The 27,438-nt window shown below is 38.9% G+C and overlaps 1 protein-coding gene across 2 annotated transcripts in view; it reads right to left on the bottom strand.

Moving 5' to 3' along the window:
- LOC113532696 (mannosyl-oligosaccharide 1,2-alpha-mannosidase IA) overlaps positions 1 to 27,438 on the bottom strand; it is a 212,842-nt gene that overhangs the window by 70,627 nt on the left and 114,777 nt on the right. For both annotated transcript variants that reach the window (XM_026924220.3, XM_026924218.3), the window contains exon 3: positions 5,572 to 5,687. In XM_026924220.3, coding sequence (XP_026780021.2) covers positions 5,572 to 5,687 — 116 coding nt within the window. The remainder of the gene's footprint in view (positions 1 to 5,571; positions 5,688 to 27,438) is intronic.

Raw genomic sequence — 27,438 nt, 5'->3', positions numbered from 1 at the left:
ACTGGGGGAGGAAACTGGAGTACCCGGAGGAAACCCCCGAACCACAGGGAGACCATGCAAACTCCACGCACACAGGGACACAGGGAGGAGGCAGAAATTGAACCCCCAGCGTCGGAGGCGTGAGGCAACACTGCTATCCACTAAGCCACCATGCCCCCCTAAATGTAGTCATGTTATGTTATTAACAAAGTAAAGTACTGCCCAGTGATATGGCTAACTTTGAAGAGAGAGCTGGCATTCCCTTCTGAATGGAAGAAATCTTAGCTTTCAATAAACACTGACTGTAGGCCAACTGACTCATGTGTAATATATTTTCGGAAGCTTTAAGTTGTCTGACTTTATAGTGGCCTGACAGAGGCATTAAGATCAGAGCTCTGTTAAGATCCTGAACTGTTAGTGAGACTGTTCGATGTGGTGCTTGGTCTACAATTTAACGATCATCTTTGAGCTGTAAAGCTTTTGTGAAACTTAGATGAGAACTGTACAGGAAACTATACACTACAATAAAAATGCCTAGTGAAAAAAATGAAACTTAGATAAAAAAGTGACAGATATATTGTTTTTTTTCTCTAAACAGCTAAAATTTGTATGCTACACATTACACCTTATTGGTATAGCCTGTCTAAAAATATAGCCATACAATATATATTTGCTATGTACATGAATATGGACTGAGTTCTGTGCCTTATAATTGCTTTGTCAATACTTTAAAAATGAAGCTAATAAAGCAAACCTGGCACCAAATTGAATTGAATTGTGATAGAATAAGGGAGGAAGTGAGGAAGAGATGGATGATTGGCATCTCTTTTGCCCAAAGCTGAATAAATCCCATTTTGTGTGTATGACAGGCAGTCATGAGAGCTATGCTTTATGTCTCCTGTCTCCAGCTCTCTCCTCGCTTCCCTTCTAACCTCCTCCTCCTCCTCCCTTTTCTCATCTCCCGGTGCCACCTTTTCAAAATCTGCAGCTTTTCAAATCAATACTAGAGAGAGAGAGAAAGATGGCGGGTGCTGATGCTGCAGGACCTCCATCACAGCCCTGCCACATTAATCTAATTACTCCTCTCACTGTGTTTGTTTGAAAGAGAGAGAGAGAGAGAGAGAGAGAGAGGGAGGGAGGGAGGTGGATAGAGGAAGTGAGGCAGGTCCAGAGAGACAGAAACAGTCTGAGAAACTTGGTTTGTTTTTTCATTGGTTGTTTTTCATCCTCTCACCACCTCTGTCCACATAACAGGCATTAAGGGTGTAACACAATGCCACTATCTATATCTGTATCTGTTTAATGTCACTATCTATATCTGTATCTGTTTAACCTAAAATGGGCATGGCCTAAACCAGAAACTTTTTTGTTTGTACCTGTTCAGGATATTTTAGTTGGTTTAATTTCCTAAAATATAAACAAACTAATAGCCACTGTGATTTTGACCAGGCAGTTACTAAGGATGCTGTAAATGCATGTTAATGAATATGGTCATTCTTTGTTCTGCAAGCTTTATACCTAACCACTCACTCACACCAACACAAAAGTACAAGCCTCCTGCTTATGCCAATTTTTGGTTGCATCCCATGAGATCCCAGTCCTGATACACTCAAGTCCTTACCAGATGGATGCCCTGTGAACCATTCTTGCAAGCTTTCTACAGAACAGCACCTCCTATTCCGTTTCAGCTGGATTCACTCCCATTTTATTTGTATAGCACTTTGTCAAAAAGCAGCTTTACAAAAATCCAGATGTAGATTTAGATCCCTAATAAGCAAGCAAGAGGTGAGAAAAAAAAACTCCTTGAGATAACATGAGGAAGGAAGGAAATGCAAACCAATCCGCTTCTGGTGAGGATTATAAATTATTACAGGGTTTCACAGGTAATACTTCCTGCAGTAAGGGTGGATTAGCAAGACGTGAGCCAGCAAGTTTGAATTGCCTTTTCGGAATGCATTTTGTGGGTTTTGTTAGAGGAAGGGGTGCTTCTTCTCCTTATGCAGACCAGTGTGATCCAGAGCCCCATTTATTATAATAGGAAATTATGCAGATTTTACTAAACATTGTCAAATCCTACATTCTGCAGTGGGCTGATTTTATAGGATTGATAAAATGTGTGGTTATTTTTTTTCTGTCTGTAATTTTCATAATAAATCCATTTTAAAAAAATACAGCTTTTTGGTTTCAGGTGTGTGGAGCTAGAAGGTTAATTTTATACTTCTGCTTTATAATGTGATGCTGTAAAGATCTCGAGTTGAAAAGGCATAGTGTATTGAAGAAGGCATGCATTATGGATCTACTAACTATGATATAATCAATCTGAAAATTCATTATAACACAGTTTTGTTGATTATTTTCCTATAACAGCACATCCCATCTTGTTTTACTCCTTATTACATCACTGCTGTTTGTTCCTGTTGCTCCATATAATTGGTTACATAATGACGTAATAAAATGTAATATAAACATATTTTTAGTAAAATTCTAGCTAGCTGGCTAGGCTGCAAACTGGCTATTAGTGTACATATGACTCAAATGAAACATGTCAAATAGAGTTGTTTTTTTTTTAGTCCACAAACATAATATATATAATTTTATTTCCCTATAAAAAGGCTAGGCATCTTGGTATACATTTAAATGGTGTTATGTCTAATGTATTTGCGACACAATTCCACATAATCAGTCCATTCTCGTGGTTTCCCCGCTTGTTGAAATTTTCTGACAGCTCTGAGATTCACAAGTGTGTCTCAAAATGGTGTTGCTCACGGAAGTTTGGATGTTAAGTGTAATTATATGTCATTTCGTTTGCATGTAACAATTTCTTATTACATCTGAGAGAAATATTGATATTCTCAACAGTTCTGTTTGGTGTGCACTGGCATTCTACCTTTACATTGCTCAAATAAAAGCCTTAATGGCTATGTGCTAGCTAGCTAAATTGTTAGCCTCATTCATAATGCGGTGTAACTCATGGAAGTTCGGATAGTGGTTTATGGTAAGTATGATTATGTGTCACTTCTTAGTAATTCTGCAGCACATCTGAGGAAAATATTACACTGTGCGTAAAAAAGAATGAACAACTATATGCTAGTTAGCTAAACGGTTAGCCTCAGTCATAGTATCACTGTGCTCAAGGAGGTTCAGTTTGCAGTTGATGCTAAGTAATTTACCAGCACATCTGGGGAAAATATTGATAGTCTCAACAGTTTTATTTAGTTTTCACTGCCAATCTAACTTTACAGTGCTCGTATGAAAGACTTAATGCATAAGCTATGTATTAGCTATGTACTAGCTAGCAAAATTGCTAGCTGTTGATGCTAAGTGTAATTGTGGGTAATTTTGGTGGTATGCTAGTATAACTGCTCTTAGTAATTCACCAGCACATCTGAGGGAAATACTGTTCCTCTCAATAGTTTTGTTTAGTTTAAGACTTAATGGCTATGTGCTAGCTAGCTAGCTAAACTGTTGTCATGAGCCTGAGTCATAAGCTAATTTAGTTTAGGGATGGTCCTTCATATAGTGTTGCTAAAGATCTTCTTTATAGCCATTCTTTTCCTTTCTAAGGTAGAGACAGCGCTATCAGTGTCTTCAATTGTGTTTCTTCATCCTCTCACAATCTAACTAAAAGGCTAAGCAATTTGCCTAGCATTTCCTAACCACAATTTTTGAATCTATTCTTCCAGAATGAACTAATTTGCATGGACTCATGGACAGTCGAGTTCTAGTGCATCCAGGCCATTAAGGCATCATTAACAGCCACTTTATGCTATCAGTCTCTCGTGTTACGAGGCAAAGATGAGGACAGATAGCCAAATAAAGCCTGGTTCAGTTCTCCCTCCATCTCCTTGTCTCTCTATCCCTGCCTCTCTCTCTCATTCCACCTGATGCCTCCTGAAGTCATGCATTATTATAGGATTAGTCTGCACCCTCACTACGTCCTTTTCAAGCCTCTCTTTCTCTCTTTCCTGAAAAGCCCAGAGACAAAAGCAAGGCTGTTAGTAGCTGCACCAGACAGCCTTTTGGTGAGTGTTTGATTTGGAACGAATCCCGCTGATCAAACACTCGCTGAAGGAAACAGTCGATCTGAGCAGAGTTTGAATCGATGGCCGTGCTTGGAGGAAACACTCAGACAGGGCTGGGCGGATTAGGGCTGGAAAGCGACAAGCTGATAAGCCTTCCGGAGCCTCAGCTCGGTTTAGCTCAACACTGGCCTTTATTTCTTTATCTGTTTATTTGGATACCTATTAGAGCCGACACTAATGAGAGCTCACTTAAGCAGAGCCCATACAAAACAACACTATTCACTTCACTTAACAAAATGGGATAAAGGGACAAAGCTCATATTGGCCGTGCTGGGTTCTGAAATGTGTGTTTCTGTGCTCTGTGGTGTGTTGGTTAGTTTATTCAGAGGGCTGTGATGTGGTAAACCCAGACACTACACACTAAGAGGCTTATTTTTTTCCTTTTCTAATATCAGAATGAAACTTGTTAAAATGATGCATTAATATCATATTATTTTGCATTACAAATGTATTTATATTAATAAAATATGCAAATGATGTAGTAGTTAATTAAATATGTGCTAATTTGCATATCACAAAAGTCATTTTTCAACAAATGAATCATATAACAGTTTATTAAACATTGGGGGGAGAGAGGGCATTCTCATGTATGAAAACAGAATGAATTATGTGGCTATACTATTTTGTGAAGGCTGAGAAGAAGAAAGCAGCTGTTAAATATAAAGTCAGCATCACGAATTCCATGTCGTTTTTTTTTTTTTTTTGCATTGCTTTTGTTTATACTGCCCTGTGCTTTTGTTTCTGTTCTAGCTCTGTCTCTCCCCCATCCTGTCATTGGTGGGTTACCCAACTGTGTTCGCCTGTTCTGTGTTTCACCCTTGATTATTTTGTCTATGCATACCCTGTTGTGTCAGAATCTTGTCGCTTGTATCATGCCATATTTTCTGTTCTAAGTTTATTCTAGTTTTCTGACTTTTGCCCATATTATAATTGATTATGTACTGCCCTCAGTTGATGTTACCCCTGCTAAGGATACTGACATTTGGATTTTCCCAAATAAAGCCCATGTTGAGTATACGCACTTGCCTCATTTGCCAGAGCACCCAAAAATAAGCATTACAATGTGATTCAAGACTTAAATCTTTGTTAATGTAGTCAATGGATTTGGAATGACAGTATAAAAGTAAAGTATATACTTGTAATTAAAAGCAAAATCACCAGAAAAATCCACCCTGAATGACTTACATATTAATTTTTATAATTAACATATGATCTTCACTTGCTTCCAAGATTTATTTTAGAATTCTGAGTTGGCCTTTTTAGTTTAAACTTCCTTCACAGACAAGTTGGTTTATTTTCATTTTGATTGGTTTCCTACATTACCCACAATGCTTTTGACTACCTGCCAAAAATAAACCATAATAACCATGGCAATAGAAAAAAAACATGGTATGCATGGTTATATGGTTACTGTGGTATGTGTAGTTGCCACAGTTAAACCAGGATACTCATAGTTTCCCAGTTAGGAAGTGTGTATCGGATAGTTGTCTATGTGTAAGCATGTTCTTACCAAGTCCAGGTCCAGGCTGGTGCGTATCCACTCTTTAGCCTCTTTATAATCCTCCGTTAGACCCATGATGTACAGTGTATCCAGAGAATCCACAATGGTGGCCCCCCGCAGACCCCCTGCCAACACACACACACACACAATTTAATTAATGTAACTTGCAACAGGATTTTCAGCAGATATTTTACAGAGGTCATGCCTCTGAGACCACGCCTCCTTCACTGGGACTGACAGGAACAGTGTCAGCAGTAAACACATTTATGCATTGCGAATAAAGTTAAGCAAAAAGATTTCAAAGAAGTCGCATCAATCTAAATCTCAAATTAAACCCACTTCTCTAATTAACGTAAATCGCACAGCTTTAGCACCATCGCAGGGATCTTAATCCGCACTTAACTGCCAATAAGGAATCAAAATAAAAGCAGCGTGCTGAGATGAGCGTGTGAGCCGGTCCCCTCTCTCTAGCGCATGCCTTTAGATGCACTTCATTTAGCGTTATTAAATCCTCTTTCCAACTTTAATGAGAAATGTACAGAGACTTTTTTTATTTAATATGCCAAAACCTCAAATGAGTATATCGTGAAGAGGGGAGGGAAGTGGTCCTGATTTATTGGGTGAAAATATGAAGCACTGTCTTCCTCTGCACACACAACATCAACAGTGCCGTTATTGCATTAGGGAGAATAAATTGCATGCGGTAGTAAGAGCTAATGAAAAGTATATCATCAAGTGAGATGGAAGACCTCGCAAAAGCACGGAAAATGTTGAGCACAATTGCAGTAGATGGGACAACAGGGAGAAGGTTGCAATCTGCCAGGTTGCTTGATTCATGAACATGCCACAACATTAAATGTAACTACATATGGACAAAAAGTATTACGAGTCATTCTTTAATTAATAACAAAATAAATTAATGACAAACTGTTGTCGTATAAGAACACTCCATGACACATCACACCACCTAATCGCTGATTAATTTCCTATAACAGAATGCCAGTTGTGATTTATTTTGATACCATGATTATTTCCTTTTATTTGAAATTTTAATTTATGTAGGCTTTTTTCTTTTGTCTTGCAAGATCGGATTGTTTATTAACATTCCCTTGCCTAATGTTCAGCAGTCAGGTCGATTTTTTATGATCTTGTCGTTAATATGCAGGATCCCTCGGAAAATGAGACATCATTCCCTGCAGAGCTTCAATGACTGACAAGAAGGTAGAGTTTTGAATATATTGCAGATGGAATATATCGGTTTACTGGAATATATTGGAGAAAATATTGGACACTTTGTATGTTGGGATATTGGACTATATTGGAGCCTAAACTGCATATTGCTATATTGCAATATATTAGAGACAATATTTGATGTACATTGGTATATTGGTAAATCCTGAAGACAGCATTGGACACTTTTCATATTGATATATTGGAATGTATTGGAGAATCAGATCTGTCCCTGGCAGTGTCCGATCATCCGCCTCCCCAGATTACTAACACCTCCTTTTACTGTCAACACTAATCATTGTGAAGCCTTGAACTTATTTACACCAAATCTCCTGAACCCAGTGTTACTGTTTGTGTGTTATTATGAGGATAGTTTGTCTTTGTCTTGTTTTGTTCTATAAGCTCACTATCTTGCTCTAGTTACCTTTATGGGAACTAGGCGTGTAATGAAGTCACACTATCTGTATCAGTTTAGTGCTCCAAATATCTGTATCTGTATAAGCATTTGGATTTAAACCCAAAGGGGGCGTGGCTTAAATGGGAAAATACTGTATAATCCCTACAACAACATTATATGCCCAAAGGTATGTGGACATCAGATCATCACATTCTTATGTGCTTGTCGAACATCCCATTCCAAAACCATGGCCATGAACACGGAGTTGGTCCCCTCCACTCCTCTGGGAAGGCTTTCCACTAGATTCTGGACTGTGCCGTGGGGATGTGTGCCCATTAAGCCACAAGAGCATTTGTGAGCCTGTGTCAGATAAGAAGGCCTGCAAGCTTTGCATCTGAATGCTTTCTCACACCTGCATAAAAATTCCTCACTCATATGACTTTTTTGTTGCATCCCACATGATCCCAGTCATGATATACAACTCTATTGACCATTATCTCCATTGACCATTGTCATGGTATACAACTCTAGTCTCAGCAAACATCTAGTCAGATGTTTGCGTTTAGCTTAGTTTCAGCTTACTTCTGCATTACCAATGTATGACCATTGTCTCTACGGTACCCTTATTTACTTACTTCAGAGATGGAAATAAATCCTCTCACACTAGCATCTATCCAAGTTTCTGTCTAATCTTCATCACATATATTGACATATTGGTATATATAGAAGCTAATATTGAAGGCTGTGTGTATTGCTATACTGGAATATATTGCAGACAATATATTGGCATCTTGGAAAATATTGGAGACTGTGCATGTTGGTACATTGTAATATATTGGAGACAATACTGAGGATTGTGTAGAGTGATTATATTGGAATATATTGGAGATGTTTTAACAGTGCAGTCACTGCAATTGTCAAGTTATAAGGTATTTTTTATGCATATGGATCAGTGTTTTATTTATATTTCTTATTATTTGTTTTATTTAAATGGTTTTTTTTCTTATTATTAATTTTTGTTGTTTTGTTCTCATTTTGGCCATAAAAATTCTGTATCATGACCTAGGTAGATAGAAATTTCATGCAGCATACAGTATTACATTTATTCCCTTTATTCCCTTTTATCTAAAGAGACTTACGTCTGAGGTAGAATACACTCCCAGTGTAAAACTACAGGCATTTCTCAGGAGCCTAACAGTAGCTTGCTGGGATTTGATCTTATAATCTTCCAGGCACTAGGATATGAGCTCAGCTCTAGCAAGAATGAAACACTGCACCATCTAACAAGACCCAGCATCTACATATGCTGGTCTTGTGATGCAATTTCAGTGCAATGTGCTTTATTCCAGGTTGCCTTCGAGCAAACTGCGGTTACAGAGGTCAGAACACAGCAGTGCAACCTGAATGATTATGGCAAAACGAAAGGTAGTAAGAAAATCAGTGATAGTAACATGCTGGCCTTGAAACTGAACATGAAGCAGCAGTGGATTCTCTACAGGTGATCAGTACAGGGATTGCTAGTGCATTTCTGGATCAATGTGGTAAAACATAAAACTGTCATGATATGGTCAATTACTTTTGATCGTCTTGTTCTGTAGATGAGAATCTGCTGTCTCTTGCTTTCTCTATGTCTCTCCTTCTAGTTATCTTTTTCTTTCTCTGTTTTTGATTCTTTCTTCCTTACTCTTTCACAATCACTCGACAGGCTCCTACTTTAATTCCTTCTCTAATATGGTAATGATTCACTCTTGCTTTAACTGAAGGCCTTATACAGGGAACATATACTTTGATGAACATGAATTTCTTTCACAGTAATAAATGTTGGATAATAGGATTTGCATTCATGCAGGCATCTTGGTCTTGCAACAAACACTTGTAATACAAGCCAATAACACTCATCATCATCATCACACTCATTTGTCATGATGATCTCCAGCATGGTCTTGGTTAAGAGATGTTGTCAAACCTCAGTGAATTTATGTTTTAACGACCTGCTAATGCTTTGTGGTAGGTAGGCGGTATGGGTCCAGTAGCTTGTGACAAACTGGGTGCTTAAGCAAAGGCAGTGGTAGATCATTAGTTACGGGTCTTAGCTAGCGATCTCAGGACCATTAGAGGACCACTGCTGTGCCCTTGAGCAAGGCCCTAAATTGCTTTAGATAAAGGCTAAAGAGATCACCACCTAAAGAGATTAAAGGACGAAGGGTCAAACTAGCCATCTTATATTGCTGAGTGATTCAAATCTGGTGCTGTGACCCTGTTAAAGTTTTGTCCTTGCACAAATAAGCACAGACATTTCAGTTTTTTTAAATAAATTATTCAATTATCTTCATTTATCCCAAAAAAAGGCTTTTATCTTTTTTCTGCAGGGTCACAGATGATATGTCTCTTCTGGAACAGTTAGGAATCAAGGCCCTAGCATGGTCACAACCATGATGAAGTGTTGGCTCATTGGTTAAGCCTTCGAGCTGCTGATCAGAAGGTTGTAAAATCAAAGCTGTCATGGTTGGGTCCTTGAGCAAGACCCTTAGCCATCAACTGCTCTGTTGTATCCTGTCTCAGTTGTAAGCCACTTTAGATAAAGCATCAGCCAAATGAGCATAGGACCTCAACTGCTGACTCAATTTGCCCCAGAACTGATGAATCCAAATCAAGTTTGAGTAGACAGGTGAGAAGTCACTGTCCAAACCCATCCCAGACCCTCTTCTCACAGCTCTTTAATTTTTAAATGGTAAAACTCACACTTGCAGAGACACCCAAACCCTCAGTTTCACATGCATATAGCCTTCTCTGACATTACCCACATTGGGGACTAAAAAGACAGATTAGCATTTGCATTTTTTATGCTTTGTGAGCAAAGATAGGTGATTTGCAATTAAAATGATGGGGATAGAGGAGAAGGAGTGAAAATAAATGGCAGTTAATGTAGCCTGTTTCTGTTGCGGGTATGTTGTGCTCTGGAGTGTGGCTGATGGAAATCAAAGCAGACCTGCTCCTGATGGATTGTCTGGGAGAAAGGAAGGAGCAGATCAATCCATCAGCTGCCACCGCCAGGTTTTTGGATCATTCTTATTCCTTACAGCTATCGGTCACTAGCACAGGACCCCTAACAAAGGACCCCTAAAACATGCCTGAACACTGTCTCAGACCTCTAACACAGGCTCAGACTCCGGCTCAGGCCCCTAACCCAGGCTCGAACACTGGTTCAGGCCCCTAACACAGGCAGTAAATGCAGATTCGATATCCTAACTCTGGTCCATGTTCCAAGTCTGTACTACTGGTTCAAATATAGACTCACCCTTAATACAGGCCCCAAACACATGAAAGTCTTGATTCTTGGTTCTATAAAAGGCTTAGGCCCAGACTAACACAGACCTCTAACACAAACCCAGTCAATCACTCAGGTCCCTAATACAGACACAAGCATATAGTCAAGCCTCTAAAACAGACACAAACACACACTCAGGCCCCTAATACAGACACAAACACACACTCAGGCCCCTGCTACTGACCCAAACAAACACTCTAATAACACAGGCCCTAACACACACTCAGGCTCCTAACGCAGGAACCAAATACACACTCAGGCCCCTACTGCAGGCCCAAGCACACACTCGGACCCCTAATTCGGGCCCAAATACACACTCAGGCCCCAGCCATTGATGTAAATGTTGTAACACAGACTACAGGTTGACTACAACCAATAACCCACTTGCTATTTCAAACTGCAAATATGTGAGCTTAAAAGTGGGGGGGCAGGCAGTGAGAAAATTAAATGTTCGTTAATGTAGCTTGCACTTGTTGTGGTGTGCCAACTTGATTAGCAATAGCCAACTGCGAAACACTCACTCAGGAGCAACTTGAAATTAAACAGCTGGCTCTATGGCATCAGCTGGGACTGAGCAAATGATCAACATGCTGGTGGTCCCCAATCATCAAAAAGGAGAGAGAGGCTTCAATGAGGCAAAATCACACTGGAGAGAACAGTTTTAACATTACTAAGAGACAAGAGCTGAAATGATGAGTCTCATTTGAGAGTTGAGTGTAGTGCTATATCAAATGCCAGGTGTGTTCCAATTATCCACTTGATGAACATTTAAATCAGTAGATTTTAGTACAGATACTTTAGTGAAGCGTTCCAAATAATTCGTTAATGAATACATTTGCCAAATTAGAACCTGCAATTTCTGTAGGACTAAAATAGAATAATGTAAACCTCATAAATCATCAGGAAATAAAACAGTTTAATTTCACCCATGGCTAGTGGAGCTTTCTTTTATTGTGTGTAGCATAATGCAAGGCAAAGAGCTATACTTACGTTGCCACAGTAACATGGCCTATATCCAGGATTAGGAGTGAGGTGTGCTTGAAGATGTGTGTGTGTGTGTGTCTAGCTGATAATGACATACAGAACCAGGAGTTCATAAATCAGGGCTGCCAACATACTCTACGGCTGAGGTGCTTTTCATTAGGAGGCATGAAAGTAGATCATTGGTCTTATGCCCTTCCATCACACCCTCCCTCACACTTACTCACGTACACACGCAGTCATCCATGACCATTTATTCACGGGTAACACCTTGGCTGAGTCGATGCAGAGGGAAAACATGTTGTTCGTCACGGTATTTGCTCAGTTCAATGTTGATATTAAAGGTAAATTAAGCATGAGCCAAAATGAAGTCATATCACAGTAATGGCCTGACCTTTACTTATGGTTTGCAGTATTAGTGTATATGTGGTTGTCATGGTAACCATAATACCATGAAATGGTCAGTTGTGACAAGTTCGGTCATTTTTGGTAACCTTTGAATGTTTAAATCAGTTGAAAATTACATCTATTCAGGCAATGTTTATTTCTGATTTATCAAAGTGTATCATATCGAGACACCAACGTATCATATTGTATCAAATTTGAATTTTATTTATCATTACACACCTAGCATTTATGTATGTGTATGTGAACCAAAATCTACCAGAGCTTGCAGGATTAAAACTACAGCCCAGATCCCGATCACTAACACAGTCGAAAGCCATACGCTATGAACTGGCTTGATAAATTGACCTGCAAAACATCAAAATGCCTCTAATCAGGCTCGACACCGATTCTGCAGCCTTAATTACTGTGACACTTTCTCACATGGGGTTTTAATTGAAGAGAGCAGAAGCGACTGGTGACCCAAGTGGCCCCTGTTCTCTTAGATTAAAGTGACAGCATCCAACCCACCACTGACAAAGCATTACGGCGGCAACAGAGGATAAAAATAACAATGTAAGGTACAAACAAAACTCAAGCAAAAAAACAAGGAGTTAGTGAGAGCCCTGAATAGCAGAGTGTTTACTTCGGGGCTTCAAGAAGGTGTAACATGAGCTCTCAGTGAGACAAAATCAGAAAGAGGATTGGCAGTACTCTCAAGTGGGTTGCCATCACAAGAAACGGATAAATATGGCAAAATGTGTAGCAGTATGGATTATGGGAAGATGCATTAAGTACAGAATAAAACACTTGGCTGTGTGCTGTTATAGGAAAATAATCAGTGACACAACAGATGCAGCCCAGTGTGAAGCGGACTTTCTGTTACAACCTTGAACCTATCATTCGTTTATACATTTAGAGTTATATTTAATGTTGTGGAACATCCATGAAACAGGTACCACTTGTTATACCAGCTATAAACAGTCATTCCTTCACCAGTCTGCTTTCTTTTTTTCTCTACAGAAGATAACATGACAAAAGAACCTTTATCTACATGTTTGTCACATTACAGAGAAACCAGAGAAGACTTTCCTGTGGTGGAAAACAGCCGAGACTCCTTCAAGAAATGTTAAATAAACGATTATACGTCTTTGTGTATTATACATCTGTGTATTATTAGTTCTGCCATAATATATAACTTATTAGAATGAGTGCATTAAAATAAACCTGTAATGTGAATTACAGTCAGAATTACTATCAGTGCTGCTGTTGGAGAAAATTAATCAACACCTTCTGACCAATCGGATTCAAGAATTCAATGCCGTTGTCATATTAAAAAGATTTTTGGAATATTTCATGAGTGTTTCAGCCTATCAGTGACTTTTGGTGAGTCATATTCTTGTTTAATTTTTCAAATATATTAAACAGAACAGGGAAAATTTTTAGGAAAATTGGTGGAACTGGGAAATTAATTTCATTTCTTAGGATTTTGTGCAAAATCCAATCATTTTTGGAGACAATTCACATATTTGTCTGCGTATTTTTATTGTATCTGGGGAATTCAAAGCTATATCCACTAGGGGGCGGGGAAGGGCCAAGGCATAACACAAGAATTTATAAATTATTAAGGCTTAAAGATTACATTAGGTAATGTTTCTGGAAAAATATGTCTCCAATGGTTAAATGGGTGGAGTTGAATAATTTTTTTTACTCACTGAACCCACCCCCCATTTCCACCCACGTACCCCAAGCTTCGCCCCAAAACTTATGGTGGTTCAACTAGAGTTAGCATGCTAACTAGAGTTACCATTAACAGTAACTGTCATGAGATCACTTTGAAGCGTGTTCAGACATTCACCTGCTTGAAAGCCATGTTACAACTTTTAAACATGTAACAACTTCTCATAATGATTTATGAGGATGTGAAGGGGTATTGGGGGCGTGGCTAAAAAAAAATGACTGACAAGAGGCCAATCCAAATACAAACAAACATTCCTGACTGGAAGGCATTTTTCCAAACTGTTCTTTTCACCTTTGTAATACACTTATTCTGAGACAATGGCTTAAACTACTGTTTTTTAAAATAATTTCTATATAAGAAAATATGGACTATTGCATCTTTAACACCACTGATTGTCCAACATTTTATACCACGCTTGCACAAAACAGTCTAAGGCATTTTCTATTTATTTTTTGTCATCTTGATAAATGTTAGTGATTTCATGCCAACTGTTTTGGAAAGTCCAACGTGCTGTAACATACCACGAGGATAGCTTCTCTTAGCTTCTCTTTAAAACATCTGCCATTGTTCCGGTTGTTGTTGTGGTTTTTTATTCTGTTCCTGATGTTGTGTCACATGATGGTCGATCCACATTGTAAACAGTTGCTAATGTTTAGACGGCGTCATGTATTATGAACGTACGATAAATTACATTCTGGGATGTTTTAGATGGTTACAGAAAATTCCCAGGTTTTCAAATTTCTGTAAGAATTGTAGGATTAATTTTTTTAACTTTTAATACTGTTTTGGTCAATTCCTAGGTAGACATAGACAAGATTAACCACTTTATGTAAATGTTTAGATTTAGTCATTTAGAAGATGCTCTAATCCAGAAATGTACCGAGATACAAAGCATGTAGTGCATCAGCGAGGATTCAAAACCTGAAGAGTTACACCATACGCTAGTTTGTCCAAGTGCTAGAGTGCTACGTGTAGGCTAATGCTAGCTAGCTCACACTTTATTGGTGAGATAGGATATGTTGTATGGTAATGTGAGTTGAAATGAATATTATTTCATTAACATTATTTAAATGTGTGCAAAAATATCATATTTATTAGAGCCACAGAGCTTTTTATTATAAAAAAAAATTCCACCAACAGAACACATTAGGTCCAAATTGACATTATGTATATGTGACTTGTGTTTTGAATTATTGAGGTTTGGATTAAACCCATTCAAATTTTTATTTTTTTGTATTATTTAGCTGTTTTACTTCACTGTTTCAGAGAAAATCTGCTATGTTCAAAATGTTTTCATAGATTTTTCATTAAAATATGAAAAAAAAACAACGTACAATTTACACTCAGCTCGAGTTTTAGTATAGTACTGTAAATATGATTGGTTACAAGCTTTTACTGTAAAGATTATTACAGAAATAATTGTGTATTTACAACACAAACTGAATTGATACTATGGAAAAACAGTGCTCTACTGTTATTTTTCATTTTATTGTTGCTTTTGTGAATTCAAATTGCATCATTTTGCAGTACAATTTATTAATTATTATTATTTTTTTGTTACAATTGTCTTACCATTTTTAGAGCAACGTACTAGCTGGTAATTTACTGGAAATGTTTTCCAAGGCAGTGACCACAGGATACATGTGACAGCCATCTCGCACACATGTACATGTAGCTAAAATAAGATGTAACACTGGCTTTTCATGCAAAAAAAAAAAAAAAAAAAAGAAAACACCAAATTGCACCATTTTCACCGGTGGTAGAAATGCGTGTGGGTTCATCATTAAAGCACAAGAAAGGAACTAACCAGACAAAGCAAATGGAGTTCTGCGTGTTTCTTTGTGTTCTTTTTTTCTTTTCTGCACTCCCAGCCTGATCTGAGCCCAATCAAAGAGGAAAAGAGTCGTGGTGAGAGACAGCAGGAGGCTACTGATTGCTAAGCTTCTCTCCGGTGTTACGATAATGACACATGCTAGTCCGGAAAGCAGTGAGCTTATGAAAGCTCCGCGAGTTTAATGGTTTATGTGTCAGATGCAAGATAGACAGAGAGAGAGACAGAGAGAGAGACAGAGAGAGGGGGAGAGAGATTAGACAGAGCTGCAAATTCGGCCTGCTGTAATGAAGATGTCGTGTTGCATTCAATACCACAGTAGTGACATCTTCATTACAACAAGCCAAAATTTGTAAAATTTGCTTTTGCACAACTGAAACACACACACACACACACACACACTCCCTCTCTTTCTCTCTCTCTTCCACATGCATGCTTAAATGAGGGTGCAAAGCTGTCTCTGGCAGCCACTCAGCGTAATTAGTGTTTTGATGCGGTGCGTTTTACTCTAGTGCATATTGCTTTTAATTGCTCCCTTCCTCTCCATCTTTAAGCACCCTCATGCTATTCTGATTCTAATCCACGTTAATGTCAAACCCAGTGACAGCCATACACACACACACACACACACACACACATACACACACATACACACACGACAATCTGCACTTATGGAAATTTTTCTAATGAGTATGTGGCTTTCGAAGCCGAATGCTGGCGTGTTAATAGACAAAAAGAAACTACTGTGTGGCACAGTCACAAACACATACGCACACACTCACACACACAAACTCACACACACACACCTGGGCCACTGGCGATAAGACCGTGTCTGAACTGAAAGCCTGTAATCAGTCAGACTCGACGAGCCTCGGTTGGCCGAGCCGCCCTGAAACAAAATTATTACCAAGATGGCCTCTTCCAACACCACAGCTGCTACTGTTATGACAACATTGTGATTATATACCAGAATTATTAGCTATTCCTGGCTGTGTTATGGAATCTCAGAAGTTGTTCCACAAGTGGGAGAAAGAACAGACAGACACAGAAGAAAGTACCTTCAAGGGTATGTGTTTTGTATTTTTAAGCAGAGGACTTGATCTATACCACTGTTGTTCCTTTGATGGAAATTACTTTTACAGTCCTGAGCCAGGCTTCTACCAAGATAATGGAACACAACAATAATGATGTGTCCATGGCAACAATATTGTGCATGTAATATGTAAGGAATAAAGCATTTTGGGACATGCTGTTATAGAAAACTAATCAACAAAGGGTTGATAGTAATTACTACTACAGCAATTCACCAATGATTTTTTTTTTTTTACAATTAATTAAATTGTCTTTTTTCAAGATTAGGTCTCTAAATTTTAAGTTGGTGGGTTCGACATTTTAATTTTTTAATTTTTTTTTTTTTTACTCATTCCCCCATTCTGGCCCATGTTCACGAAGCTCCGCCCTCAGGATCTACGGTAGCCCATAGAGTGTTTATAAAATGACTGATCATGAGGCACTTCCAAACACAAACAAGCATTCCAGACTGGAAGTTTTTCAAATGGGTTTTCACAGCTACTTATGCTTAAACCATTATTTTTTTATGATGTTATAAATACATTATACTTACGCATACACTACACATCCAAAATGTGCAAAAACCTCCATCCTGAAGACTTTCCTGTGGCGGAAAACTTACAGCTTTGCCTTTGACTGTTCAAAATGTTAAATAAACTTCTACTCACAGAACATATAATGATCTAAACCTGTGATGTGTATTTCTGCTGCCACTATTGTAAGAGCTACAGTTATAGAAAATTAATCAACACCTTCTGCCAATCAGATTAGAGAATTCAACACCACTGTGGTATAAATATGTATATACGACGATATATAGCATAACCAATTATTAACAATCCATTATGCTGAGGTATTGGAAATAACGTGAAGGAACCTTTGGATATTTGTTCACACCCCTCCCCTAACAACTACATGTTTCAATCCAATTAAATCCAAACACATCCAACCTAATTACAGAAAAGGTCTCGCAACCAAGACCATTTTAACCCTGGGGGGTCATAAAGGCCACCCAGCACTCTCTTATTAACTGATCTATAAGCACTGACCTGCTCCACAAACAAAAGCCCTTTCAAAGGTCTACATCTGGAAAATTGCACGTTTCCATGGTTACTAATGCACAGACTTGAATAATATAATTTCTAAAAAGCCCAGAGGGCCCCCCAAATACCCGGTCCAGCCAGGTAATTGATATTAGACGATTATATCGGCACAGAGACATGACGGAAGTCTACGATTTCCACGGAAGCATATTAAAATGGAAATCCACACAAAGGGCGTCCTTATCGCAGCCATGATTAGCGGCCTCTCCACTTAATTAGCCTTTGATGTAAGAGCACCATGAAGACTCACCTTTAATTTCACACCAAATTATATTGGCCTAATAAAACAGGCAAGAATGGATTTAGAGTTTGTTTGAATGGAGTGAACGGCAATGATTTTTTTCATTACCTCGCCTCTCACTTTCTCTTTCTTCATTCCAAAAGCCACTAGCATCTATGTCTTTCCCTGAAAAGTGCGAGCCAAGCTCTAGCGGGTGTTACGGTCTTTCTGGCAAGTTCATTTCTTGCTTATTCTTTCTACTCTACGAGATTGTCTGATGTTTGTAGACAACCAGCCACCAGAAGCTGACCCTGGTGTTTCCAGGTGTTTATGCATACCCCAGCTCGACTGCCTGTGCGTCCTGATGGCATTGCCCTGAAGCCAAAGGCCAGGATGTTCCACATGGAAATGCGAATGCTGTCGTCAGAGGATTACTGGATAGTCAGTGACGACAACTGATTGCTTCAATGCTTATCTCTACGATCTGACCTTAAAACAGCGAGTCTTGTGCGTCAACCACTGATGCGTCTACAATGACACAGGATTATGAAGAGATATAAATAGTAGAGAAAGTGATTGAACTAAAAGCTGCATCTGAAGGGCTTAAGGGTTTGTGGGAGCGATTACTGACTGCTGAAATGTAACTGTAGATGCAACGCTCACTCCCCAAACGCTGTTAGAAGATCAAGATACATAAGAGATGTTCTAATACGTTATAGTTTCTATAGTAACAACTTATTCATGGGTGGATCCTCCACACAAGCAACGAATAATAATAAAAAATAGATTTAAAAACATGTTAACTAACAATGAAAAACATGTAATTGTTGATATAAGTTTTCTGTAAGGAGACGTTTAACATTAAATGGAAGGAGTCTCCAGTGTCAGTGCTTCGTAACAGTCAGTCACGACGGGAGAGTGATCAGGACAAAGGACTTTGCGCTCTCTGGTTTCGCTGTAACATGACAAGGTGTGTTTTTTTTGTGTTACTAACTTCAAAAGAGAGGAAAAAGAGGTTATTGAGGGGACGACTGATTATACTTGATCTAACATAAGTACTAGCTTGTTACATGGTCTTTCCACAACATAAAATGTAACTATAAACAGATAATATGTGCGATGTGTTGTTCTTTAATGAATAAAATACTGTCATCGTGGGTAAATTACTGGGGTATAAGAGGAGCTTAAACATTTCAAGACGCCATTTTGTTTTGTTCCTTAAGTTTCCATATTAAAGTTTCATATATTGCGTCTATATACCTGAAGATTCAACATCTAAGTTAGCTTAATTAGCTAGACAGTTTCCCTGCTAACCTTAACAAACATTGTTGTTCGCTATATTTTGGTCTTCATCTGACAAAGTTCAGTTAATCAAGTAAGGTAAGTTCGTATTGAAAAACCGCTGTAGCCAGAGTGTCTAAGAACCTATAGATAGGAACTCAAATGCTATTTTTTTGCTAATTCATGAAGTCTATGCGTGTCTACGGAGCGTGGTAGTTTTAATAGTTTGCACTCTGTTGTTCATTTAGCAGTCTACTATGTTTAACTAAAAAAGAGAGATCATTTTATCACATCCATTCTACACAATATTCTATATTTTAGTGTTTAGATAACTGACCATTGCACTGTCGCCACAGTTACCTTTTGTTACCTTCCATAAATTGGTTGCTAGTGAACATTCCTATCTTGAGTTTACTACCCAATAGTGGTTTTTCTCTTAGCATCTGGCTAATGCAATATGGCTGCCCAAACTACATAGCTAGCAACAGAATGTATACAAAACCACTCATCTGACCACAAAACAGATATCTTCTGTCTAAAAATGAGGTGTTGCACCCATTTTGACCAATAATCAGATGTATTCTTGGTTTAAAAAAAAAATTCTGGGTATAAATTTTATGTGTTTTATGTTTACTGTTGTCTGAATGAGTGTGATCTTTGTGATCCCTAGCGTCAATTTTAAGTCAAAAACACCAGCATCATTCGACTACTTTAATCTCATAGCCATACAGCAACTTACCAACTGGTTCAGAAGCCACAAGTTGAGACAAATTTCTGGAGCTAAAAAATGGTTTATTTCATAACAGCAGGAAAAAAACATACCACAGTCCCTCATTTTCACTGATAGTTGCTTCATTGTTTCGTTTCTCTTTGCTGCTTTCTTTGTTTCGTTGCAAAATTTTTCACTTTGCTCATCCCACCTGGTGTATCGTCAACAGTTGCTTTGCCTCCTGTTGCTGTAAATCGCCAACGCTTACTGATAATACAGTATATGACGTCCAGTGTGAAAAATGAAACAAAATGATTGGTGTTTTGGCTTAACTGTTACCATAAAAAGCAACCAAATCCCTTCTAATCCTCTGGCCTTGTCACTTTTACGACCCGTATTTTATTATTCTGGCTGACTGACGTTCTTATGTTTGGCTCCTAGTCAAGACTTATTTCCATCTGCTGGTTTTAATCTTTAAGGTCAGCTGAAAACAAGCCCCCAAAAACCACTGTTCTGTGTATTTGTGAGCTGTGAGTAGGTAACGAGGTGGCTGTGCTCGAGGCTGCTCTGGGAGAGCAACAAATGTAGTGCGTCATTGAAGCCTTACAGAAAGCGATGCTGACAGGCACTATGCTCGCTCACTGCCTAAGTGCACGCTTTAAATTCAGCATTCACTGCCTGTGCGTTTCACACACAATAACAGATGCTGTCGCCCGCAAAGAGCCGCAATAAAGCCTGAGGCCTCCGAGCACCCAGCAGTGTGAAACCAAGCTCCGCTGCCCTATTTGCCATTTTGGACGGTAAACAGGAAACATTATGGATCTCTAGCAAGCCTGTGGTAGAGCAGGAATTGCTCAAGGTGATTGAGCTCACAGAGAAACGTCATATAGTAAACCTACATCAGCACAGTTCCCTCACCACCCACCGGCAAACATTACAGAGAATCGCGACAACTTAGCTCTCCGTCAGTTTATGAAACAGATCACTTGCTGGTTTTTCGGTAGGATTCTCAGCTGAATATACTGTATATACTGTATACCAGTGCCAGCCGGTTGTGATATTAGATTGGAGGCTAAAATCTAATATAAAATGTCTATCAATAGATAGCTTGACAGTGAAATTATTAGCTTTGAGCATGAGGATTCATAATAAGCATGATGTTCGGCAACACATACACACCTAACAACAGATATGTAGCTGAATTTATTAATTCTACATTTAGTTTCTTCTCCGACAGAATGTGTGTGTGTGTGTGTGTGTGCGGGGGGATGATAGAGTGAATAATCTACCTTGTTCACATTCACTCCACCGTACTAATTTCCCCTTTGATGCAGATACATATGTATGTTATCAAATTATCTTGAAAACAAATGGTGCTGCAGGTTCCTTCTTGTTGTCAGTTTGTTGGGGCATTGGGCATTTCGTGTACTTTTGATTAATTATATAAGAGTTCTGCAAGCTAAATATATAAATTGCAGAGTTTTATGGTAAACAGTAAATGCATAGTCTGTTAATTATGTATGTGGGCTGTGGCTATACTTAAAATCTAGCTTATTACAGAAATATCTATTGTATCTATGGTAACTGTACATAAAATAAAATTATCTGACTACTTTTACCATATTGTGTAGTAAAATATACATTTTACTAAATGTGTGTTGGGCCTCAGTAAAGTGTATTGTTTTTTTAATGACCATATATGTAATAATAGGAGGCCATTTTAGGACAGGTCAAGAGCTTCAGTTCATGTTCACATCAGAAAAGGGAAAAAATGTGATCTCAATTACTTTGACTACGACATGGTTGTTGGTGCCAGACATGCCGGTTTGAGTATTTCAGAAACTGCTGATCTCCTGGGATTTTCACATTCTCTAGAGTTTACACAGGGTGGTGCAAAAAAAAAAAAAAAGAAAAAGAAAAAAAATGCATCCAGAGAGCAGCAGTTCTGCAGGCGGAAATGCCTTGTTGATGAATGAGGTCAGAGGAGAATGACCAGAGAGGGCTGAGCTGACAGGAAGTCTAAGTTAACTCAAATTACTACGCTTTACAACTATGGTGAGCAGAAAAGCATCTCAGAATGCACAACACACAAACTTTGAAGCAGATGGGCTACAACAGCATGTTCCACTCCTGTCAGCCAAGAACAGGAATCTGAGGCTACAGTGGGCCCGGGTTCCAAGAAACTGAGCTCTAGTTGACCGTATTTTGTTTCCTTCTAACTGGCTACTGGTCAAGACAGCATGAAGAAAAAGTGGTGCAACCCATACTGATTAAATGTTTCAGAAACTCTTGCAAAGCATCCAACAATTCATTGAATAACAGTCTGTATTTTAGGCTTGAAGTTTCTCAGAGGTGGCGTGAGTGAGTGAAACACTGACATTGCTGATCCAGATGGAAATAAAACCACAAAGCAGCACCTGTAAAGGATGGAATTACCCTACCTTGCCATGTAAAACTAATCTTATCCCAGTAGGCTTTTTCTTATTGCAGAACATCCTTACTGGTGGTCACGGCCCATAATCCTTTGTAGCCGTGCTGGGGAAGAACAAAATGTGGTAGGGTGATCTCTGACTGGGTTAAACTGCAGACTAAGCAAACTTTTCTTTTTTTTCCACCCATCTTCCAGTCTCCGCTGTTATTAAAGGTTGCATTCACTGTCACTGTTCATCCTCTGAAATCCTCCCAATAGGGCAGTAAAGGAGACAAATATAGGAAGGGAGGATGATGCCTGTCTCCGTCGAAATGACGGATGAGGTAACAACCTCAAGCAGAGGTCACAGTGGACTAAATATATATACAACAGCAGTTCCAAAATTGGTTTTGTAATCAAACGCCCACTTTATGGCGCCCAAGAGGCGTGGTGCTGTTCTGATGACTTTACATCTAACTAGTAAACGGCTATGATTTCTAATGTGTTGGCACAAATTTAATTTTTATAATAATGTACCTCTTTTTTAATATTAAGCCAAAGCAGATTTTATACATATGAGAACCAATGAAATATGCTATACAATTTTCTTTCAAGGTTTGCAATTTTGCAGGGTTCACCTGGTACGAAGGGAAATAAACCATGTCCAGTGTTTAATAGACAAGCTGACCAAGAAGTCATCTATTTACTGCGCACAGGTGAAGTTCCTAATTTTACTCCAATAATCAATACAAAATTCGATCCTTTAATTAAGTATTGTCTTTCTGTCATGAATTCCTCTGCTCCTGAAATAAAATCTTGTTTTATTTTGGGTTCATGTCATGTTTATTGGGTTCATTGGGTTCATGTTTATATTTCCACATGGAAATACTTTGGGTTTTGTTCTGGTCCTGTCTCTGCCCCTATTCTATCATTAGTGTTCTACCTGATTGTGTTCACCTGTTTCGTGTTAGTTCACTGATTAATTTGTCAACATATACCAGACTGTTTCTTAGTTTTGTTGCAAAGTATTGCCTGTTTCCATAATCTTATGATTATGGATCACTCTACTTTGTTGCTGTCTGCCTGTGCTCTGACCCCCCACTTGGACATCTGTTCCTTGTTAGTTCACTTATTAATTTGTTTATGTGTACCAGATTGTTTCTTTGCTTTGTTGCGAAGTATTGCCTGTTCTGTGAACTATCACTCTAGTTTGTTGCTCTCTGCCTGTGACACCCCCCCCCGGACAATGATTCACACTGAGTTCACCCACTTGCATCCTGCCTTCACTCACCGCATGTCATACTTTTATTTGACTACTTACTATTATACTAGTAAGGTGCTGTCTTCTGTATGCAGACCTTGTTTTTTAGTGTGTTTACACTGTCTAAACTGTGTTTCAGTTTGAAGTATCATGGCTATAAAAACCGCTAGACAGCGGCAGTGGACTTAATACCACTCCTCACTTGAGCCATTACTGATGTCAATTTACAATAATTCAGTTCAATGGGTGTAATATGTACGTACTTAGGTGTAGTTTTATATTTCTGTTTTGATTTTTTTCACTTTCAGTCAAACTCAGCTGCAAAACAGAGGTGTATAATATAATTTACAACAGACCTAACGTGTAATGCCAAAGCCTCTTCAAGTCAAAATGGACAAAATGTCCACCTTTTCCAACATAAACAGGCTTAATTGCTTTAATGAATATCTTATTCACTCACTCCCTCATTGCTTTTTTCTCCCTCCACGCGTGCAGATACAGAGTGAGTGAAAACAGGGCTAAAGGTCATGGCAGCTGCTTTTATTGGAGCACGGTTTGCATCCAGGGAGAGCTCTCTCTCCGAATGCAGTCACCTCCTGCTCTCTAATTGAGTCTCCAGGGTGATAAGGGAAAGAGGATGAGAGGAAGGAAGGATGGGAGGATCCTGAGAGAGGAGGCACACTGAAAGGGCAACGGGTGATAAGATCCCAGATGCAGAAAATGACAGAATGAGGAAGAGGATTTAGTGTTTCACTCACTTACTCACTCGCTCTTTCATTGTCTCACTCCCTCCCTCATTAATTCACTCACTTCCTTAGTAACTCTCTCATTGTCTCACTCACTCACTACCATATTATCTTATTCACTCCCTCATTATCTTACTCACTCCCTTATTATCCCACTGTCTCTCCTTTATTAAGTCACTCGCTCCCTTAGTAATTCCCACATTTTCTCACTTTATTATCTTGTTCATTCATTTATCTCATTTGTTCCATCATTTTCTCACTCACTCCTTCAATATCTCACTCACTGCCTCATTGTTTTTTTCCACTCCATCATTTTACACTTTCTCTAATCACTAATCATCTCACTCACTCCCTCATTATCTCACTAACACAATATTATCTCAGTCACTCTTACTATCTCAGTCCTTTATTATTTGCTCACTCATTCTTCTACTCACTCCTTCATTATCTTGCTCACTACCTCATCAGCCCACTCACCCACTACATCATCTCACCCACCCACTCACTCCCTCATTATTTTGCTCACTCCTTTATTATCTCACTCACTCTGCTATCCTCATTCTTTCATTATCTCACTCACTGCTCAATACCTCACTCACACACACACACGCACACACACTCACCCATCCACTAATTAACTTAGTCATTCACTCACTCACTCACTCATCCACTAATTAACTCCATATTATCTCACCCACTTTCACTAACTTATTCACTCCCCCATTATCTTGCTTGCTCTCATTCTTTTACTAACTCTTTCATTATCTCACTCACTACTTCATCATGTCCCCCACCCACTCACTCCCTCTTTACTTTACTCACTTCTTTATTATCTCACTCATGCTGCTATTCTCACTCTTTCCTTATCTCACTCACTACCTCATCCTCTCACTCACTCACTCATATTGTAGTTTAGTCTATTACTATCTCACCCACGTCCTTATTATCTCACTCACTTCCTCGTTATCTCATTTATTTCCTCATTATCTCCTTTACTTCCTTATTACTCACTTGCTCCCTGCTTATAAAACACTCCCTCCCTCATGAATTCACACACTCCCTATTATCTTACTCAGTCCACAGTTATCTCACTCTCTTCCTCATTAAGTCACTTACTCCTTCATTAACGTACTTCCTCTGTGACTTGCACACTCACTCCTTCATTATGTCGCCTCACTCACTCCCTCGTTATCTCACAAACCCCTTTACTCTTTCCCTCATTTACTCACACACTTACTCTTTAATTGTCACTCCCTTTTTCCTTTTCTTTGCTAATACTCACTACTTGATTCCCTCGCTCCCTCCTTCATTAAATAAATATTAACTTCCTCACTCGCTCACTTACTCAAATCTGCTATACTCCCTCTTTCTCTCTTCCTCCCTCTCTCCTGGTATTGGGATAGAGCCCTGGCAAATGCACTGTGCCGTATTGTTAGGTACTAAAATCTGATGTGAGCTGCTTGACGTATATATCTCTCTCTCTCTCTCTCTCTCTCTGTGAGTGCATGTGAGTGTGTGTGTGTGCCTGTGTGTGTGCCTGTGTGTGTGTGTGTGTGTGTTGGCTCTACTACACTCTTCCTGCCTCTCCATCACTTTCACATTAAAGCCTGAATTCAACTGACTCTGTGTGTATGTGTGGACAGGCGTAATATATGTGTTTAAAGCTTCCAAATGGAGATTGTCCATTAGTAGAAAAAAGGCTCTGCTGAAAAAAAATGCGAGCCCCCTAAAAACTTTGTACTTTGCTTTTGTATTCACAGACATGAAAGGGACCTCTTCAAACCTGCAGGTGTGTGGGAGATGCTTTCAGGTTGGTTCAGAGGTTTTGAAATTACAATATGGCTCTCAGCCTTGGTGTTTCAGACAGTATGGAGCAATATGCGCCTCGGAGACGTACTCGGCTGTTCCCGATATATGGACCGAGCTATATGCGGCAGCCGGATGCAGAGCTGTGAAGGTCAGCTTTCATTTTACTGGATTTATTCTCAGCACTCCAGTAACACAACAAATATCCTCAGAGTCCAAGAGAAAGCAAGAACAAGAAAAAAGTATTCTTCATGGGTTCTTTAGATAGGACGTTCTAAGCTACCTAAAGGGACTTTGACTCGCTATGATCATAGACTCTCTACGTGCAAAAGCAGGGGGGTCTGAGATGATCTAATTTTGTTACAATGCTGGAAAAAAAACCACTCACCATTATCAAAGTTATTATATCTATAGTGCCAACTCGAATCTAATGATTCAATAGAGTGAGGAAAGTTTAGAAGCCAAAAAAAAAAAATCTGGTTCCAATAAATAGACTTCACCATATCATTGGACAAAGTGGTTCCTCATGGGTTCTTTGGATAGTTAGGGCATCTTACCTAATAAATGTGATTCTACATGGAACTCGTTTTGCTTTGGAGTGGAATGATTTTTTTTCAAAACTGCACCCTTGTTGTGGAACGTCCATGAAGCAAGTTGGTTAGTTTTCTCACTTACATTATAGCAGCTATAAACAGTAGTTCCTTCACTAGCCACCTCTATTTTTTTCTCTCAAAGTTAATTTAAAAAAATATCCACCTTGGTATGTTACTGAGAAACAGGAAAGCCCTTCGGCCTCAAACTATCCTGTGGAGGAAAACTTAAAGGAACAGCTCTGACTGTTACAAAGCACTGACACTGGAGACTCCTTCCATAAGTGCTAACTGATACAATGAAGAACCCTTTAGAAGTGTAGATTTAATCTTTTTTGTAGGTCTGTAACCTTTTCCTTGTTTTATCCTTACCCTTTCTCCAGTAGACACGGTGCTGGCTGTGGTTTGGTCTAAACAACTCTGACCAGTGACACAGCGTCAGGGTTGCACCAATCCAATAAGGAGAATCAGACCAACATTAGCCTGCAATGCTGAATTGGTACTGGCTCGAATTAAGATCCACCATTTGATTTATCTATTTTTTTTAATTTCACAACAGAAAAACGGGAAGTGACCTGTTGCCCAATTTCTGTTTTGTCATAGTAAATTTGGGAAACTGGAAACAGCATGCTATCTGATTTCTGACTATAATTGGAAAATGGGTCAACCTGTTATCTCTGGGGGAAAAAACCCAACCTGTTTCTTTTTTAAATTCCTGTCTTTCACGAGCTGGAAAACTGTTGGTCCTATTTTTGCATTTAGTTAATAAACGGACACCAGAACAGAA

Source organism: Pangasianodon hypophthalmus, chromosome 22, assembly GCF_027358585.1.
Source record: "Pangasianodon hypophthalmus isolate fPanHyp1 chromosome 22, fPanHyp1.pri, whole genome shotgun sequence".
Taxonomy (NCBI): Eukaryota; Metazoa; Chordata; class Actinopteri; order Siluriformes; family Pangasiidae; genus Pangasianodon; species Pangasianodon hypophthalmus.
This window is presented reverse-complemented; position numbering and strand designations above follow the sequence as displayed.